Raw genomic sequence first — 19,706 nt, forward strand, 5'->3', positions numbered from 1 at the left:
AAAGCAAATTCACTGAACAGGGCAAGTTAATTGAAATTTTATAAACAATTTGGCAATGGTACTCCCACTGTTTAGACTTTTTTATATAAAAGAAATAAAAATCTAGAAAGCTACCTTTATACAAAGTTGCTATATTTATGCCTTTAAGTAGGAAAAAACATTTTATAATGCAAATTAGGACATACAATAATCTTACAATATCATACAATGTAATGACAAGAAAAGAACATACAACATAAGATTTTGGCCTTTGTAGAAGTGTCTATTTCTGCATTTAATAAATGCATTTGTGGCACGCTGGTGACTATTGTATTCTCACTACTACCAGTCAGCTTTTGTGCGAGCGCAGTATCCAACTGTAATGGCAGGTCTGCAGTTGAGTTTAAAACACAGCCTGTTTGTCAGGAGGTGAAAGGTGATGACATTGCAGCAAAGCGAGATGCGAAAAAGGCAACAGGCCTGCTGGTTCAGACATCTGTATTGCGGGACACCAGACAACACTCTTTCCTTTCATACCAGAGCATTTCTTATACATTCAGTTATTAAGTACCAAAGTGTTACAAGTGAGAACACCTGTGTTTGAGATTTGGCAAAATTTCAGGAAAAATACAAAGTTAGTACCAAACATATAACATATTATATATAAAATGTGGGTGTATGACATACACATTCTAATGCAAAAAAACTGCATTAATATGGAGTTAGATGTGCTGACATCCATTCCTAACTAATACAACCATTACAAAACAGGTGTAATCCTGATCTTTCACGCACTTCAGAATCACTTCCTCTTTCATACATAATAGTTAAAGCAATATATATGCAAGTATGACTAAGAAATCAAAATTCACATAATAATCTGAACTCTGACCACAACAAATAGGATTTTTTTTTCAGTACTTGTTATTAAATATATTTATATTTTTACAGTATTTTTAGACCTTTCCTGAAGAACTTGACCAACCAGGTCTTCAGGTGTAACAGAGCTGTTACGTCAGCAGAACTTGATCTTGCAGGAGCACGTCCAGTGGCCCTTGAAGTCAATGCAAATCACGTGTTTGGCTTCAAAGGACACTGCATGAGGCCTGACCAAGCTCCAGAAGGATTACCCTGCAAACAAGGAAGATTCCCTGATGACATCAAAGCTCCTACCTCAGACTTCCTTTCCTACTGCCAAAGGGAAGGACTGAAGCAGAGACATGGACTCTGGGCATTCTGGTTGGCAGGTGGTGTTGGGCATGACCACGTACAGCACAGCCCCAGTGTGCGGCAAGGTGAGTTTCACGGCACCTTTTGTACCAAGGCTTCTCGTGGAAGGCAGAAGAGCCGCTCCTCCACACTCACTGCTTGGCAATTAGGTCACCAGGGGTCTCAGATGTGAGCTGTGGCTGTGACACCAAGGCATGAAGTACTTTGCAGACACAGAGGAAGACAGTCCCTGTTCTGAAGGGCTTGAGCCTATTTCTTAATCATCTTTTTTACATAAACTCCTTTGTATATACACATATTCGCTACATAAAGTAGAATTACACCAAAGTAATGGATATAGCAGAAAACATTGTCACAATATATGTATGTAACCACACTAAATAATTATTAAAACTGCAAGAAAATTTTCAAAATGCCCGTTGTAGTATCTAAAAATATAGAAATGTCCAACACTTGTTTCATCAACTTTGAAGGTAACTTCATCTCTCATATTCTATCTGTACACCTACATATTTCAAAACAAAACACCGCGTTAATCTGGAGTAAACACCATGTTTTAATGGCTAATATCCTAATAAGACATCTGAAAGACTTAGTCACATACCTTACAGCATGGTATCACAAGACATAATGTATACATGGTCAGAGTTACAGCTGCTAAGCTGAGGGGTTTTTTCCTCCTTATTCACTTATCTTGTCCTGAAGAGGAAGTAATTCCTAAAGATTGCGAAAAGAACCTTAACTGGTGACTTAACTGGTGACTTTCCCATCTTTTTTGTATATGCTCTACAAGAAGGACATCAGGAACCTTGACTCCATCTTAACGCAGTTTTTTGTGGTGGAATTTCTTCTGACTTTTTTTGGAGTGTATATGAATTTAAAATAAAGACATCATAAATGAACTTACGTTTATATTAAGTAAATACTGTCAAATATAAATGCCTGAATTGCTACCTCAGGGAAAAGATGGGAAAGATCGTACTAAATTCCAAAAATACCTAATTCTATCTATCACTGAAGAACCGAACTTCTTCAGGGGAAATGGGAGAAATTCAGATTTAAGTCCACAATTAGTTCCTACTAAATCAGCTTCATCTTATTTGTAGCCATTAAATAAATTAGTACAGTGTAGAAATGGAATTTCACCACTGATCCCACCTTACATGTAAAATACTGTTTAGAAATAGAGGTCCAAATCAGATACATCATTACACGCTTAAAGAAGTAACTGACATTAATCAGAACTCGCATTTTTGCATCACCAACAGTGAGTAAAGACAATCTGCTCTCTCCTGATCCTGTCTCAATGAGAAGTGGTTAAGTATAAAACAAAAGCAAGGACAGCCAGATTTTGAGTCAATACACACAGTTATAAAACCAGCAAAATCAACTGCTGGTCTGTCACCTACAGAAGAGCAGCCCTTTTTTGACACTGGCTCAGACTCCATACAGTTTGCACCTTTTTGTGGCCCTTTTTACACCCAAATCCTGGTCAGAGGGGTAAAACACACAAATATCCAAACATCTCAGGGAGAAGGGAAATTAAGCAGTTTATGATATGAAAGGTATTTTTGAACACTTAACATTTCTATAAGATTTCTGTAGACTTTTAGTAGGAACGGGATTAGTGCTTTCCCTTGGAAACTTACTTATCCAAGGAAACATTCTCTAATGAGAATTAAGGTTTTCAGAATGGTCTGGTTTATATTTTTTTATGGAATCACCAAGAAACACCACAAAATTTTTAAAAACTGGTCCTTCTCTTGACATCAATTTGGGAAAAAAATACTTTCCTGACATAATCAATGGATTAAATTCTCACTAACTGTATTTCTAATACAATCTTTATTATGTACTTTTGGTCACTGTTTCATCTTTGTCAACTCAGTTTTTTCTTTGTTTAAGAGATACTCTAATGTATGTCTTTCCCAAATCACTGCATTAAAGGAATACCTACAGTTAAAGGCTTTCCCTTGTCCAATGTGCTTAAAGGGTAGCGGCCAACTGCATGTTATGGATGGAAATTATAACTGATGGAGATGTTGCCGTTTTTGCAGGATCTAGTTTATGTAAACTTAACATGGCTTGGTTACTACAGAAAATGGTTACATATTTGTAGTTTCTCAGTCTACACACCTGTGGGCCCAAAATAAATATGACCTAAATACTGTGGAGAGATTTCAGCTGAAAACTGAATCCTAGATTACAGACACTAAACCTAACATCACAGCCTTGAAGAGACTGAATTGAAAAACTATTTACTAAGTCTCAAAGGGTAAAGTGCATTGCAACTATATCTACTTCAAGGGGAAGAAAATAAGGACTGCTACAAATGAGCAGCATGGGTAATGGGGACTACCCAGTATGTCTGCAGTGCACACAAAACAAGAAAGCATTATCCCACCTGAAAAATTTAAGAGGGTAAAAAAAATAGTCCTGGCAAATATGTCAGACTTGTTAATATAGTTAAGGTTACAGAAAGTTGAAATTTCTCAATTCTGGGGACCAGAGCTAAGAAAACAACCCCTATAAAGTACTGTGAAACTTGCAACATTAAAAAAAAATACTCTGAGCATCCCTTGTATCTGAGACCAGAATAGACATAGGCCAGCACACGAGAACTAAGGAGGGACGTGGTTGGTGGCTGTAATTGCAACAGGTCACTCAGGATCTACCTGAAGTCTCTGTTCCCCTATTTGTCAACTAAGAATACTGTCTCCCTGCCTCAAGGGTGTGTTTATTCACAGGTCCAATTAATTAGTATTTCTGAAACACCCACACCATACAGATGAGAACCAAGTATTTCTAGGCAGCTGGTTAGATCAAACACACTTGCCTCTAAACACATGCTGAAGCATTAGTTCAGTTCACAAATTAAAGTGAGCTCCAAGCTAAGAGCCAGAATTACACCAGTATCATTAACCTACTACTTATTTTGCAATATCTGGTAATTTCTCTTCCGTATAGACCAAGACTGGTCCATAGCATAGGGTGAGGCAATGGCAAAGATGAGAAGGAGCACTAGCACTGCAGACCTGTAAAATGTTTCACTCCAGACCTTCTTGAGTACCAAGGTCTCCCCACAAGTCAACACGTCTATCACAAGAGCATGCATGGGTTGACCATGAAATTATTAACAAAGTGGTTTTTTTTAAATCTTATTTAAGTTCCTCACAATGATCTCAATGACTCCCATATTTTACTTCTGCAAATTATTTTCTTTGTGCATCTGGTATTTCAGTACCATACAGTCTGTAAAAAACAATGACAGTCAGAGTGTAAAGGTTGCCTGGTATCCGTTAATGGTGTGACAAGACACGTGTTTCAGGTGCTATTAGTGCTGCCACTAGTAAAGTGAGAGAAGACCAAAGAAAAAGTTAACAAAGGAACAGGGAACACACTCCAATTTAAAAGACAGAAAATAATCGTAGTTTGTTTGTTACAAAACTTGAATTCAAATATTGCATGAAGAACCTTAATTATTTTACATATCTCCAAATGGCTTTTCTTGCATGTTTTTCTCACTCACAGTTTAAGGGTTATTTTATATCACACCAGTTCACAGAAGTGTCATTTCCTTTGCAATCACAGGCTCAAGATTAATCTCCTCTGCTGCTAGTACCAAGGTGCACCTGCAATACTGCCAGAATTCTAACATTATTCAGAGTATTAGAAAAACAACAAAACAAAGAACTTCTGCTAAGGGTGCATCTGGCATATTCAACAAACAACATTCTACCTGGATGTACCTGTTACACTAAGCAGCCATCACTGAAACCAAGTTCACCAACTGCAAAAGGAAAAGAAGTATGCTCGTAGATAATACTACCCTCAGATAATTCACTACATATCTTTCTAAATTATACTATCAACTATGGATGCACACTGCTAGGATGTACAATTTTCTATAAAGAACTATCAAGTCCAGTACCCTGCCTCCCGTGTAACCTGTGACTGATGCGTTAGAGGAAGACAATAACTGCATAATAAACCTTTCCAGTTGTGCAATCATGCATGTTGCTGGAGAACTGGGATATCTCTGTCAGGCATAAAAACGTAGAACACTGGACAAAGACAACCATCTGACCTTCAAGAGTCTTTCTTTGTCAAATGCAGAGAGTAAGACAAACACATAATGACCCTGAACAATAATTAAAGCTATGTACAAAATGTTGACCTTCAAAAACAAGACATTATGGAACAGGTAAAAAAGAAACACACAAATGCAAAGGAAGGAAGGCACACTGAACTAAGAAATGACAAGAGAGCCTTAATTCATATAGCAAATATGTGAATTCCTTCACAAAGAACCCCAAACAAACTCTAATGAGATTAAAGTTGTCAGATTTCACAGGGAACTTGATATACCACTGTGAATTCTCTTCTAGCAGAAGGAGCTTAAGGCTGGGTTTAGATGTGTTCATAGCTCTGATCAACTAACTTTGATGTAACCTCTCAAATATCACACAAGTTAAGAAAACTTCAGAATTAGAGGCCTTCTTGTCTATGTGGTCTAATAAAAAAAAAAACTAACAAAAAAAAACAAACACAAAACAAACAAACAAAAAAAGACAAAAAAGGTGTGGTGTTTATACCCTTTGAGATGAACCAATATATCTTGTGAACGTCAAACCGAGTGAGTTAATGCATTAACATACATTTCATTCTGGAGGAGCCACTTCAATGAGGAATGAACACAAGATATGTATTTTGAAAGATTAGGTTTACCTGCTAGTAATGCACATATCAAAGAGGCTTTAAAAAGTGTTATAAATGTCATTAACGAGTATAGGCACCAGACCAGAATATTTATAAATTCAAAACTGGCATGTCACTCGGAGTCTAATCAATTTAAAGAGGCACTGTGAAAGGTGGTGATGCTGCTATGCAGTAATTACTACTACTGTAGAATGAAATAGTGTTACCTAAATGAATACTTGCTCTACATTAATTCCCTTTAGTTAAACAAGTACATGAAGTAGGCAGAAAAAGTTCTATTAGTCTATAAAAGGCGTTAGTGTTAAGAAATGCAAAATACTTGCATCTTCAATTCTATAAACTTCACAAAAGGTGCAAATGATTTAATGCTTCCCAGGCTCACATAGGCAGGTCAGTACTGTTATGTCTAGTTTTCCTAGAAGTACCATCATCTCGGGGCAGTGCTTTTTGCAAGCTTGACATAGCAGCAGTTCTTTCAATGTCTATCACAGCATACAGCTCTGTGCGCCTGGTTGGAGTTTGCGGAAGTGGAGTGGTGGGGGTTTTTGGAGTCTGAGGGTTGTCGGAGTCACTACCACCTTCCAAGTCAACCTGTATGTAGTTGAGCTGCCTGTGTTCTAAACTTGGACGCCTAATGTCAAAGTTAAAGACTGTTGGGGTACAGTCCCGACGTCGTGTAAATTCTACTTTATGAGCACTTGCTGGTACTGTTACATTCTCTGTATTGACATAATTATGCATTGGATCTAGGTTATTGTGGTAGCCATTTAGAGATGGGGTCTTTGGTCCTAAACTGTCATCTTCATCTCTACTCAGCTTGCGGGCTTCCCAAACAGGAGGCAAGGATGGCAAGTTCTCATAGTTCAACAGCGCAGTTCTCCTCTGAGCAGAGTTGTTAACATTCTGGGTGTCTGAGGTACTGGTTGATGTCAAACGACCTCTCCTGACCCCTGAGGCACTAGGGATTGATAACCTATTTATGTTTTCATACACCAATTTACTACCAGATGGCGTTTCTCTGCGTTCATCACTGTCATACCCAGTGTCCCATTCAGTATTGTTTGTGCTGCTGCCACTAACTTGGTCTCTCCCAAGTTGCTCCAGTTTCTCTCTTTCCATTAATTGTCTTTGAACAGGTGTTGGTCCTAAAACAAACTTGACTCCTTCAGGCTCCAGGAGAACCTGAGCATCTCTGTCATCAGTACACATCTGATCCTCTTTTGCTTTTGCTGTTTCAGTGTTTGAAAGCTTTGATTCCAATGGCGCATGCACACTTGATCGACTTTTTCTTTCCTCTTGTACCCCAGTAGTGTTGACGTAAGTGTGCACCTACAAGGGGAAGAAAAAACAAGTAACTTCAAATGCTATTCATGCCTTTTCTCCCCCTCCAAATTTCTTTCTAAGTCCCTGCTTTTCTAATCAAAATACCAGAAAAGCAAATCTCATGATAGCAGCTGTTTAACAGCAGATGTCATATCTTTCACATGTTGCTGAACTGTGCTGTTTTAGGGTTTTTTTTCCTTGTTGGTTTTGTTGATGTTACTCTAACAAAAGAATAGAACTTACACCTAACACTAATGATTATTTTGATTTCGTATTTTACCTCAATTTTGCTCTAGTTAAAGCTTTTAATGTTCTATTCCAGCTCTGCTCTGGTCAGGGCAAGCTTGAGCTGCTCCAACTTAGCTCATTAGTTCAAACGAACAAATCAGTGAGCTCTGCTGTCCCTCACTATGGCAGTGACCAACAGTTCAACAGTTGCTTTAGATAAATTTATCTTTGTAATTTCAACACTGCAAAGGAAATGTAACTAACACACCCACCCACGCCATCACCCCTAGGATCAAGCCATGCGTACTACTCAAGCAATGAGAAAAGAGGCTGGCTCTACTGGAAAAACAGTCCATTCTTTCTTCAAGAGCCAACAGTCTCCTAAAACCAGAAACTAATGGAGAAAAATACACAATTCCATATGAACCGTGGCACTCAATTAGAAACAAGAAGGAGTTGGCACTGAATGCCACTAAGAAAGGCAGGAATATACCAAGTTCCCACAGTGGATCAACACAAGGCTGAACGGGAATGACTGAAGTAATGGATTCCTTCTCTAAATTTTAATTCTGTGTCTGGATACCCAAACAGCAAAAGCAGTATTTGACAGCAGCAGTCATCTAGCCGTCCCTACTTCTCTGTTAAGCTCTACAAGTTGAAGTGTTATTTACAGCTCACTTGACTCCTACACTCACTGCTTTCTCTTAAACTCATTTCTCTTCAACAGCTCCAACAGCAACACTTGGACTCTTCTGTGGGGGCTCTTAACAAATCCTTCCCACAAGATGTTTCATTGCACTTGGTTCCAGTTACCTTCTCTGATTTCCAGCATTGGTTCTTGTGATACATATATTCCTAAATCCCACCACAAATTTTATTAAACTTGACTAATATTTTCAGCAACAATCTGAATGAGGAGACAGAACACACCCTTCTGGAAGTTTTCAGTCTATCCCAGAATGGTAGAGAGGGATCTCAGCAGAACTGACCTCATAGAAACCTCATGAAGTTCAGCAACAGCAAATGGGAAGTCCAGTGCCTGGCAGGGAACAACAACTATACCACAAGCTTGGCACCAACTTGAAAACAGCCTTGCAGGAGAGCACTGGCAGTCCAGGTGAATGGTAAGTTGAATGTGAATCAGCAGTGTGCCCTTGCAGCAATGAAAACCAAATGTGCATTGCTTTGTGTTAGCAAAAGAACAGCCCAGTAGGTTAAGGAAAGTGATTTTTACTGTCAATCCAGCACTCGTGAGACTGAATCTGGGCTCCCCGGTACAAGACAGACATCACCACACTGGAAAAAGTCCAGTAGAAAGCCATGTTTAGAAAGGCACATGACATACAAGGAGAATTGCAGAGCACCATCCTTGTTCAGTCTTAAGGCCAGAAAACCACCTAACAGCTGTTTTCAACTTCCTAAGAGGTAAAGAAAAAGACAGAGCCAGACCCTTTTTGAAGCTGTTCAGCAAAAGGCTAAGGGGCAATGAGTTACCAGGTGTAACAAGAAAAAAATCCATTGACATATTAGTGAGAAATGCTTTCATAACAAAGGTGGTGAAACACTGGCTCAGAGTGTTGTAGAATCCCCTTGGAGTATTCAAAGCATGACAGGACAAGGCTCTGTGCAGCTGCCTCTAACTTTAAGATTTGATCTAGAGGACTCTAGCGGTCCCTTCTAACCTAAATTATTCCACAATTTCTATTCAGCAAATAGAAAACTTAAATGTAAAGCAGCTTCTTGACCAAGATCTCTCATTAGAAAGTACAACTCAGGTGGTGTAAAAAATATTTACTGAAATTTTTGAGTATATGCCAATACATACTTTCTGTATCTTTATTAATATATAAGATGAGCAACTTAAAGCAGTTACTTTCCTCCACAAGCTATCCTACAAAGTGTCATTTTAAAAAGGCAAAGCAAACACTTTTTTGAGGCAGTTAATATATGGTAGGAATACATTACACCCTATACTGAAAAACACAAATGAAAGCCTAAAGAGCAAGCATTAGAAAAATCTGAACTAATGCAGAACCTAACTTACATAAAAGGAAAAAATACCCACTTGCTCCTCTGCTACAAGTAAAGGATGCGTTGATTCTTCACCAACAGAGGGGAGGCGTGCACTTCCGACAGAAGGATGTCTGCTGGAAGGATGTGATGAAGCATCTCCAAAAGATGGATATCTGGGATAGCCATTAGGTAAACTTTGTGCATTGAACCCAGGAGCTGATTCAATTAGAAAACAAGTAAAGCCATATTAAAATAGAACATTTTACTGTATATGAGTAAGATGCTTTGTATCTTCATTTTCGATTTTCAAAGGAGAAATTAAAATATGTAAACCAATGTTAAACAGTCACAAGGGGAATTGCTGGGGGAGAGGAAAGGAAAAGCAAATTGGAGAGTACAGCATCCCAGTATTTACTGAGAAAAATCTCTGAAGCAACCACTGAAATCCAGGTGTATTACACATCACAGTTCCCCCAGTAAACTCCCTATCCAACTTCTCATTTTACATTAACATGTCTCCTTAACAAACAGTACACATAATAATAAGCTTCTATTTCCCTGAAATCATCAATAACCTGGAATTCCTAGTTTCAAATATCAAGCCATCTGTCTGAGATTACTTAAAATCCTCTGGTATTTTTGAAAGGACTCCACCCATCTATCTACTCACAGCAAAATAAGTATTACAAACCCACTGTAGATGTGATATTACCATTACTTTTTCCCCCCTAATAAAAAGGTTGGAACATTACCCAACATTAACATTTCTCAGAAATGCTGCAAGTAAAATATGGTGACGTATTATAAAGCAACACTGCTTCAGTGTTCATACCCATACACCTATTGAATTGCTTTGTAATGCAACACTGCTTCAGTGAAGCAGTGTTCTTATGAAACAACCAAGTTCCCAAAACTTGTTTCTTAAAGCTGAAGAACTTGAGCATGGCAGTTTTGTTACCAAGACTTAGGATTCCCTAAAAAAATCCTCAGCAAGTACCTCAAGAGAATGCATTACTGGTACTTAGCCTCTTAGCTTTAAATTGGTTTTCTTTTTAATTACTTAAAGATTTAATGAAAATTAAATGCTATTTTCAGCTAAGCACCACATTACATTCAGGTACGTCATCTGATAGTATAACCATACTTACTGGTAGGTGTTCGAGGGGTTCTTGGAGCTTCCAACTCAGTTTGATGATTATTCCTTTCTACTACTGGTTCTTCTACCACATTTATGCTATTATTCTGCATTATCTCTTGCAACATATTAAATAGCTCTTCTGCACGGGCACATTTAAAGGCAAAGATTCCTATAAATACACAAGGAAAAAATCAAAATCCTTTAACTTAAAGAAACATGTCTTACAATGTATGTAACTTTCAAAAAAAACAGAACTGGAATCCATGGAATGAATACCTGCCAAAGAAACAAAATGTTAAGAAACTTTTATTGCACCAAAATACACAAATTACTGTAAAAACCTTAAAAGTGTTTATCTAATAGAAGAGTAAGATTCCCATGCACCAAAAGTTCAGTTAGAACAGAAAACTGGTTCAGATAAGAGCAAACTAAGTTTTGAGTGCTAAATGAGGGGTTTAAACAAAACAAAACACACAAAGCAGGGCAAGGTTTTTTCTTTTTTTTTTTTTTAAGCTGAGAAAAAGGATACCTGTTTGATAAATTAATTAAAAAACCCAAAACACAACTACTAAATGAAACTACTGTGGTGTTACACAGTCATATTTTTTAAATCAGGTTTCTATTAAATTACCATAAAAATAAGATCCCTGTACAACAGCAAAGAAGAATTTAAACATTGGATAAAAGTTTGGTTTCTTTGAAAGGATTAAAATGAAAAGCTAGTAAGACAAACTGTGTGAAACGGACAGTAACAAACCAATTGCTTTAGGCTAAAGGATAGACACAGAAAACAAAGTTAGCAGCAATACCATGTCTTTTGCGTGTGTATTGTGCCACTTTGCCTTTAAACAGCAGGGAGCGCCCCAACTTACCATCACCAGCAAAGTCGCAGCTTTGGATTATTCTTCCATTGAAAGCATGAAGTTAAAGTTGACATGCTTGTTAAACGTGGGTGGGTTGCTCATTTTTTAAAGTGAGTATTACAATCTTAAAACACTCTACTAAAACTACCTACCTAAATAGCTAGTTCTGTAAGTACAGTTATGGTAATACACTGGCAATTACTATCAAAATATATTTATTTAAGGACAGAGAACTGTGACATCAGAACTACCAGAAAGGCTCCACATGGCAGAAGTTCACAAAACCCCAGCTGGGAATATATCAAATGGACTTAGAGGAATGACACTCCACAATTAATATTCAGCTGCTGTGGTGAATAAGCTTCATGCTTGCAACACAGCAGCTGCAGAGCTGCTTCTCTACGCCATTTCTCCAACCCACGATCCAGTTCAAGTATAAACCATGTTTAATTTTTTACATATTTATGAAAATTCACACAAGATACTTAAATCTTAAGGGACAAAAAGTAAAATAAAATTGAAAAAAAAGAAAAAAATCTAGGTTCACAAACTTTAAAAAGCTCCCAGTATGTTTCTGAGAAATTCAGCTGTCTTTACCTATTTGTTTTAAAAAGTGCTTCCAAACTGCTGATTCCTTAAAGTAGGAGGTGAACCAAATTGGCACTGAAACTGCAAGCAAAACCAACCTGATGAAACCTTGATTTTTATTAAATATGTCCACATTAATACAATGTGATCTGTCATTTACGGAACACGGTGACACACAATCTCCCCCAAGTTTTCTACCCTTAATTATCTATTTAGGTGCACTCCCAAAACTTATCAATTAATATAATTTGAGATTAAATGGAAAACACAAACGAGAATATCAAGTAATGCAATCAGTAAAAGTTGCTGGGCAATATTCAGGGTATACTCAAATGAAATTCTTGGTCATCTCACCAAGTGAAGTTTTGCAACTGTGCCCAGTGTAGGTCTCAGGAACAATGCTCCACTGCAAAAAAGGCAGCAGAGAGAACATTTTCTGGCAGATTTCTTTTTTCTCAATACTCACAGACTTTTAATATTACATAAGGAAGGCAAGAAACAAAAGAGGGAGGAAAGGGCTGCTGCTTACACAGGCTGCTTAATCTTCTCTATTAAAAATTAATATAGGAAGCTAGCAGAAAAGTCATTTAGACTTTGGTGGAAAATTGTGCACATTTGCTAACAGGCCATGGGAAAGAACCTCTAAAATAATATTTTCAGTTTAATTTTATCTATTTTATGTATTTAGAAGCAGCAGTAAATTAAATCTGAAAAACTAATTAAAGTGATTTCCTTCAAGACAAAGTTTATCACTTGCTTCAAGGAGCCTGAGAATTTAGGTCAGTATGGAGTGTGCTGTAACATTTGAAAACATCTCCGTTTCTCATTAGGAAATAATCTGAGAATACCCCAACTGTCTGCTCTTACCTCTGCTTGGACAAGGAAGACTGAATGGTAAACTTTGTTTATGATCAAGTTCTTTCATCTTACTGATTTTTTACAGTCAAATTTTAAGAAGGTGCAATTGCTAAATATCATTATTGATAAAAGCACTACTAAATGCTAAAAATCTGTAAGAAAATGAAAACACAACTTAATTTCACAAGATACGAATACGTAAGAATTCCAACTACACACAGCTACATTCCAGTGGAAAGATGCAAAACGAGGCCAAAACCACTATACCCTTGGGGACTGCTGCAGTGAAGAGAGAAAAGCCTAAATCTTCTCACTGGGAGCCAACCTTGGCAAAGGCAGGCATGATCTGGGAACTGCAAAGGTAACCATCTTTTCCAATTAAAGCCACATAGAAAATAACTAACTGAGCATAACTGGAGATTACACTTCATACAAATAATATGAATTTGAAAATGGCATCACTGATATAAATGGAAGTGGCATTTGTTTTAGGAAGAGGATGAAAGAAACACAAGTGTGTTACTGAAGACAATAACAGAGTCAGGATATCCAGTTCATATCAGTGCTCCAATCTTTTAAAAATCTAAAAATTGAGAATTCTTTGAATTCCAAGGAGATTCCTCCACAGTTCGTTTCACTGCCCTTCTCTGAAGGTCAAGTCAGCCTCTGAGATAGAAGGATTTCCTTGCCAAAAACACCTCCTAAGTTGATGAGAGCTATCCAGACCTACAATGCCAAAAACTGTGTAACTGAAATCCTCATTTTACCGTAAGACCATTCCTCATAAGGTAACACACTTTCTTACCCCAGAAACCACCTTCCCATATAAAACTATAGCCTTTAGAACTCTTGCCAAAGGACAGGCAGATATACTTTTTGTTTGGGGGATGGGGGGAGAAGGAAGGGAAGTGTCATCCAACATCAAATAATTTCCAAAAAGCTTTTAATACCAAAAGATCACATACCTTGTCCAGTTTGACACCTTCGGCCACTTTCAAAAGAGAAAAGATTTGAGTCATAGCCATAGCGACGGAGACAGAGGTAGTGCCATTTTACAGAGTCCCTTTTACGGGTGTACAAAATTAGTTCTGTATCTGTAAGTTCCATTATGCCAGAACCCAGTTCATTACCATCATCATCGACATTAATAACCTATAAAAAAAGAAGTTAAATAGCATTAGGTCAGTACTGTCTGAACACCAATACTACTACTACTAATGTTTCCCTGATAATGCTCCACCTGCTCTGTCATACTGGTTATGATCCTTGAGGTAAAAGTTAAAAACACAAAACACCTCATCAAACCAGTTCCTTTGCTTCCCCCACCCAGAATTAAAAGTAATACATATTTAAAAGCAGTTTGAGTAAGACTACATGACATTACTGTAAAATCCAAGGAGAAATTTAAAACACAAGAGATTTGTAAGTTTAATTTTTTTAAACTGGCTTTATGTACATGTTCTAGTGTTTTCATCCAGATAAGGCATACCTCAGATAATGAAATATTTTTAGAGACCCATTTCTGAAAAAACATTTGATTTGTCATATAACCCCACTTAAAGTTGGGTAAAGGAATGAAAAAGATAAGCAGCTCCAAGATAAAGCTTCCTTCACATACGTGTGTAGCCTTGCACTGTGCTGAATCACCAGACTGGTTTAGACTTTTTTATGCCTTTTCAAAAAAAAACCCCAAATAATTCAAATATCCTATGATTACCTTGTGTGAAAATGTGTACAAAGATTAAAACCCTTTTTTTCTGCTTTTAAACCGGTTTGAGGTCATCTGCATCCTTTAGGCAATCTGGACAATGTCTATTTTCACAGACTCATAGAAATGGTTTGGGTTGGAAGGGAGCTTCAAAGGTCATCTAGTCCAACACCCCTGTATGGACATCTTCAATTAGAAGATTCCTCTGCATTTATTTTATCTCACAATACTGCTTCTAATGGGATTGCGTCTTACTCAATAAAAAGGCTACCAAAAAAATCTTCCCTATGATATTGATGAATGTTACTCCTTAAAGAGAGATTTTCAAGTTGGAATCTAGTCAACTGAAAAGAATTAGGAATAGTTAAATCTGCCACTGAGGCTTATGCCAACTTTCTTCATTTTACAAATTACATGCTTGCATCTCCTCCCCCTGCTGCTAAATCAGTGACCCACACAAACAATAGACAAATTCTATGAGGAGAAAAATAGGAACTAGTAACACAAAGTGATTGATGTCAAATGCATAAAAAGCAAGAAAACAGAAAAATATTTTATCCTTCAGCTTTTTCTACTGATAATATGAAACATTTCCAGAAATCCCATGGCTTTAAAGCTCATTTTGGTGTTGCCCTAAGGCAACTCATGAATAGTTTTTCCACTATGGAAGCATTACATTCCTTTGCCAACTCACAGAGACAGTCTGGAGCACAGAAGCAAATCTGACTTGTGTGACTATGCAAAGGTATGTTTACTTAAAGTCACTGACTTCAGCAGCTTCATATTAAGCATGTTAAACATATGAACAAGTGTGACATAAGCTTATAAATTCCAGGGATACGAGGGACAGAAGCACATTTATAAATAAAATTTCTTAAACGACAAAATAAAAACTTTTTATTATCCTGACAAAAATACTGCCATTAGTAGTGGGCTTCAAAAATTTTCCATTGCTGACTCCACATACAGGTTCACAATCACACTTCTCCAACAGATCTTCCCTTACGCTCACAACTCCCCTCCTAACTTCCATAACCTCACAGAAGCAAAAACATTTACTAGGGCCCTACCAACAAAAGCACAGGACTGCTGCTCTTTCCTGAAGATCAAAACTGTCACAAAAAAGCCTACCCACCTAGAGAATTCCTGTCACTGCTGGTAAGAGAGGATTTCTCAAAGGGGCAGTAGAAACCTGTAGCTATGGACACTTTCAACTCTGCAATGTTTTAACTGTTCAGTAATTCTCACCCTTTTTTTACTTAATTTTTTTAAGAAAAAAATAATTACCTGCTCTGCAAGAAAGCAACAAAATAATTAAGAACGTATCACATCATTTGCTTACCTTAAACTTATTTCGATGGTTATCTGGGACAGTTTCTTTATCTGGACAGCTACAACAGCTACCCATGACTTCTTTAGAAGACCATGTGATCTCTAAAGGCGAAAAAAGACCCAACCAAACATGAGAAGTATCATTTAGTTGAAGAATAATTAGAGTATTATCAATAAAAACCCCAAACAAATTGCTCTTTGAAATGACAATTCTTCATGATGAGTTTTACAGTCATAAGCAATAAAAAAAAAACAAAAACAACATAAATATTAGACATATTTTTAAATAGTTAAATTAGATTTGGCATTTAGGAGTGGCAACACCGAGCGGTTAAAGTCCTACCAATAATTCAACTCTAGGTTACTACAAAACAGACCCATTTGATTTGTCACCTTAATTCCCATGGCAGCAGCTTGGGGAAAACAAAACCCAACAACTTACTGTGTGCAATTCTCATCTCTGGAACCAGGGCCTTTACACAGGGCAACTCTCTGGATTCCAGTTCTAAATGAGCACTCCCCAGCCGAGACTGCTGAGCACAGCCCTAGTGATGCCCATACAAGCCCTGGGCTGTGGGAAGTTACCAGGCAGAGGCAACACAAAGAGCCTGCATGGCAGTCCTGAAAGGCTGCCCTGGCTTCAGCAGCTCCAGGGCTGGCTTGCAAGAGAGAATGGAGGCATTCTAAGCCTGGAGGCAGCCCTGTGCTGGCAGCAGTGCAGCGAGCCTCTGTGCTTCACATTTAAATACTTCCCATATAGCAATGTACATAAAACTATGCAACCAAAGTCAAGGGAAGGAAAAAAACCCACATTCAACACAAATATTTCAAAACTTGAAGGTTTTTTTATTTCAGTTCTATTTGGATTGTGTTACAGAGTCTACTTCATTTGCTATAAAACTCTAAAATATTCAACTAACCTAAAATAAGGAAATAAAAATATTTGGCATTTAAATGTTTTCATTTAAATATTTTTCTATGTGTGGTAGAACTTTCATAAAACAATGATAAAATGTTCATAGAACCAAGTCTCACAACAACCTTCTCCTCCCTCTACCACCTTGCAGAATGGGTGGGAGAGGGTATTAAATGGGTATTTAAGAATGAGAGTCAGACAAAAGAAACCTTGACTATTTACCTCATCTTTACACTGGGTAAGAACTAGAATTTCCACTACAAAAATGAAAAGTGGGGCAAAATCCTGGAAGAGTAAGTCAACACAAGATATGCCATTAGGAATCAAGAAAGAGGAACTGGTTGGTAACTTTGCCTGACTAAAGGGGAAAAAAATCTGATGTCACCTTAATAAGACTGAGACATGCTTTCTAGACAGGCATTTGTATTAGCATGCAGAAGTAGTACCCCAAGTAGCACTTTAGTCTGCTGAGAAGTAAGGTGCAAGAAACACAATGAAGAGCGGATAACTCTTCCACTCTTCTTGACCAGAAAACCCACTCAAAAGAGATACTGCTATCCTAGAGACTGTATAAATCTGCCACTAAAGCCCTGAAGAGGTGAAATGGAGAATTTAACATAAAAGGTAACAATATGGCTTGGATTAATCCCAATAAGAGGCAAAGTGCCAGACACACAGTCAAAATCATGGATTCTCTACTGTCATTTCTGGCTGTAACACCAAAACATGCATTAATTTGATGGAGCTTTTTTCCCTCCGCTCAATATGAAACTGGGGAGTTGATTGCTTGCTTGTACTGTTAGAGAATGAAGCTATGCTACACACAACTGATTTTTGCATAGCAAAGTCCTAAATCTTTTTCATCAGTCAAATCACTCAATTACAGACTATTTTTAACAGTCTTCACACATACATGCCATAGTTAGTTCAGCAAAATTTTTACTTCTGAATTCTGCCTGATTTGTTTAGAGAGGGAGATACAGGTAATAAAACCTACTACTAATTTCCTACCCTGCACTCCACAATGCCTCACTACAGTAATGTTCACGTTGTTGGTCTTGCTAGCCTATTGATGGTACCCTACTCATGCTGAGAATTCACTGCTAAAAAGAGCAACAAGTGACAACAGCTGCAATGCAGATTCACAATGAATATATAAATTTGCAGCAAAAGTTTTCAAGCTCTGGTCCATACAGCAGTCATAGCTGTAGATGCTTCTAGCAGCTTTCAGGCACAGATAACTTGCACTTAATAAAGCTCAGTGTTAGACCTCCCCAAACATTTTGACAAAGTGGAAACAGAACTAGACAGTAGCATGCTGTTTTAGTATCATGACTTTCTCGGCATTCAGCATAAAACAGCTGATAAAATCTGTTGTAGGCAGGTGCTTGCAAACTTAAAACAATTTAAAAAATCCTTAACTGCAAAATAGTTTGGAATAAATCACTAGAGTTGCAAGCAGAAAGCTTGCAATAAACTATATGAAATTGTATGAAGTATGGCCACTGTATCTCAAGAAAGACAAAAAGAAAGGGTAGGGTCTTGATAATTATGTAAGCTTGTTACTTTGTCTCCAATATATTCTGATATTAATACTTCAGAAAATCAAGAACTGCAATGTTGGTTCAAAGAAGAGATGTAAACTAAGGCTACGAGGAATAAATGAAACAGTTAGGGAACCAGCAGAATTAAAAATCACTCACCTAGATTTGGCCATTAATATTCCCAGCCTCTCCTGCAGCATCAGGGCTTCTGTCATACTCAAAGTGTCATGCTGCCTTGTCACAGAACTAATCATTTGACCTAGAACTAGAAGAGTACAGAGAAATGTAATTTTTCTGGGTTTTAAGATACAAGTTAGTAAATAGCAAAAATACGTACTTTAAAATTATTTTGGCAGTATTATGTCAAGTGAGGTATTGCTGGCCAGGATGCATCTTAAGTGGAATTTTAAACAAGAGACTGATCTCTCAGAGCTTCCCCAGCATTTCAGTGCCTAGCTGGGTCTTGGAAGAAAATCACCTGGTGTCCCTTTCTGCATTGTCACCTATAACACTGGGGACTCCACTCATTCCCACTCACTGCTTACCCAATTCAGTGTGTGGAAGTGACAGATATGAAGCTCCCATTATCCTTAGCACATACTGACCCAAACCACAGGACACAAACAGAAGGAACACATACAGCCTCCTCTGCCTAACTCCCTCTTGCTTATCCTACTGAACACACACAAATGCTGACTTGTATGGCTAACACTGCAGCACTGGTAAATGCAAAATAACGCAACTAGCATAGGAGCTCTATTTGGTAGGAAAAACAGTCATGTAGTCACACAGTTCAACAAAACACTAGCTCAGTAGCTATCATAAAGCAAATGAAACAATTGTTTGAAAAGAACTCGAAGAGCCAAACCAAAAATACAATTCTACTGTATGCATCCCCAGTGCACCCACAGATGCAGTAAGGTATGCAATCATGCCTTCCCCTGTCAAGAAAAGCAGGGTAAAACCAGAAACATAGTGCTTGGACTGCTCAGCCTGGAAAAAGGAGCCACAGAGGTTAGAAAAGATGAGTACAGAATCATAGGTGACATGGAGGAGATAAATAAAGCACAAGTACTTTCCAAGTGCAAGCATTAGGAAGCAGCAGTGGACACTATTAAGAGGCAGGGTCAAAAAAAAAACACAGTAGTTTTGCACATGGTATGTAATTAAACTTTGTGATCCACAACATATTGTGGGAATGAGTTCCAGAAATTTAAAGACTCAGAAAGTAACTGGGGAAACACAAGCTCCATGAAGAGCTTGTAAA

At 37.7% G+C, this 19,706-nt stretch overlaps 1 protein-coding gene across 2 annotated transcripts; it reads right to left on the bottom strand.

The window, feature by feature from the left end:
• Window positions 1-4,670: 4,670 nt before the first annotated feature.
• On the bottom strand, window positions 4,671-19,020 carry LOC133270000 (fibroblast growth factor receptor substrate 2). Of its 2 annotated transcripts, XM_061454824.1 has the most exons (7): window positions 18,599-19,020; window positions 15,990-16,081; window positions 13,905-14,091; window positions 10,641-10,799; window positions 9,545-9,708; window positions 5,769-7,257; window positions 4,671-5,738 (listed from the first exon to the last, which is right to left on the bottom strand). In XM_061454824.1, exons 2-6 carry the CDS (start codon window positions 16,053-16,055, stop codon window positions 6,307-6,309), a joined length of 1,527 nt encoding a protein of 508 aa, XP_061310808.1. In that variant the 5' UTR covers window positions 16,056-16,081; window positions 18,599-19,020; the 3' UTR covers window positions 4,671-5,738; window positions 5,769-6,306. The 2 variants fall into 2 exon arrangements, with proteins under 2 accessions (XP_061310808.1, XP_061310809.1); XM_061454825.1 differs by lacking the exons at window positions 15,990-16,081; window positions 18,599-19,020 and adding an exon at window positions 11,503-11,534 and having other exon boundaries at window positions 13,905-14,040.
• Between the last annotated feature and the right edge of the window lie 686 nt (window positions 19,021-19,706).

The sequence above is a fragment of the Pezoporus flaviventris genome, unplaced genomic scaffold (assembly GCF_033815535.1).
Source record: "Pezoporus flaviventris isolate CSIRO_AGI_PZ_B2104156 unplaced genomic scaffold, CSIRO_AGI_Pfla_v1 ptg000016l, whole genome shotgun sequence".
Taxonomy (NCBI): domain Eukaryota; kingdom Metazoa; phylum Chordata; class Aves; order Psittaciformes; family Psittacidae; genus Pezoporus; species Pezoporus flaviventris.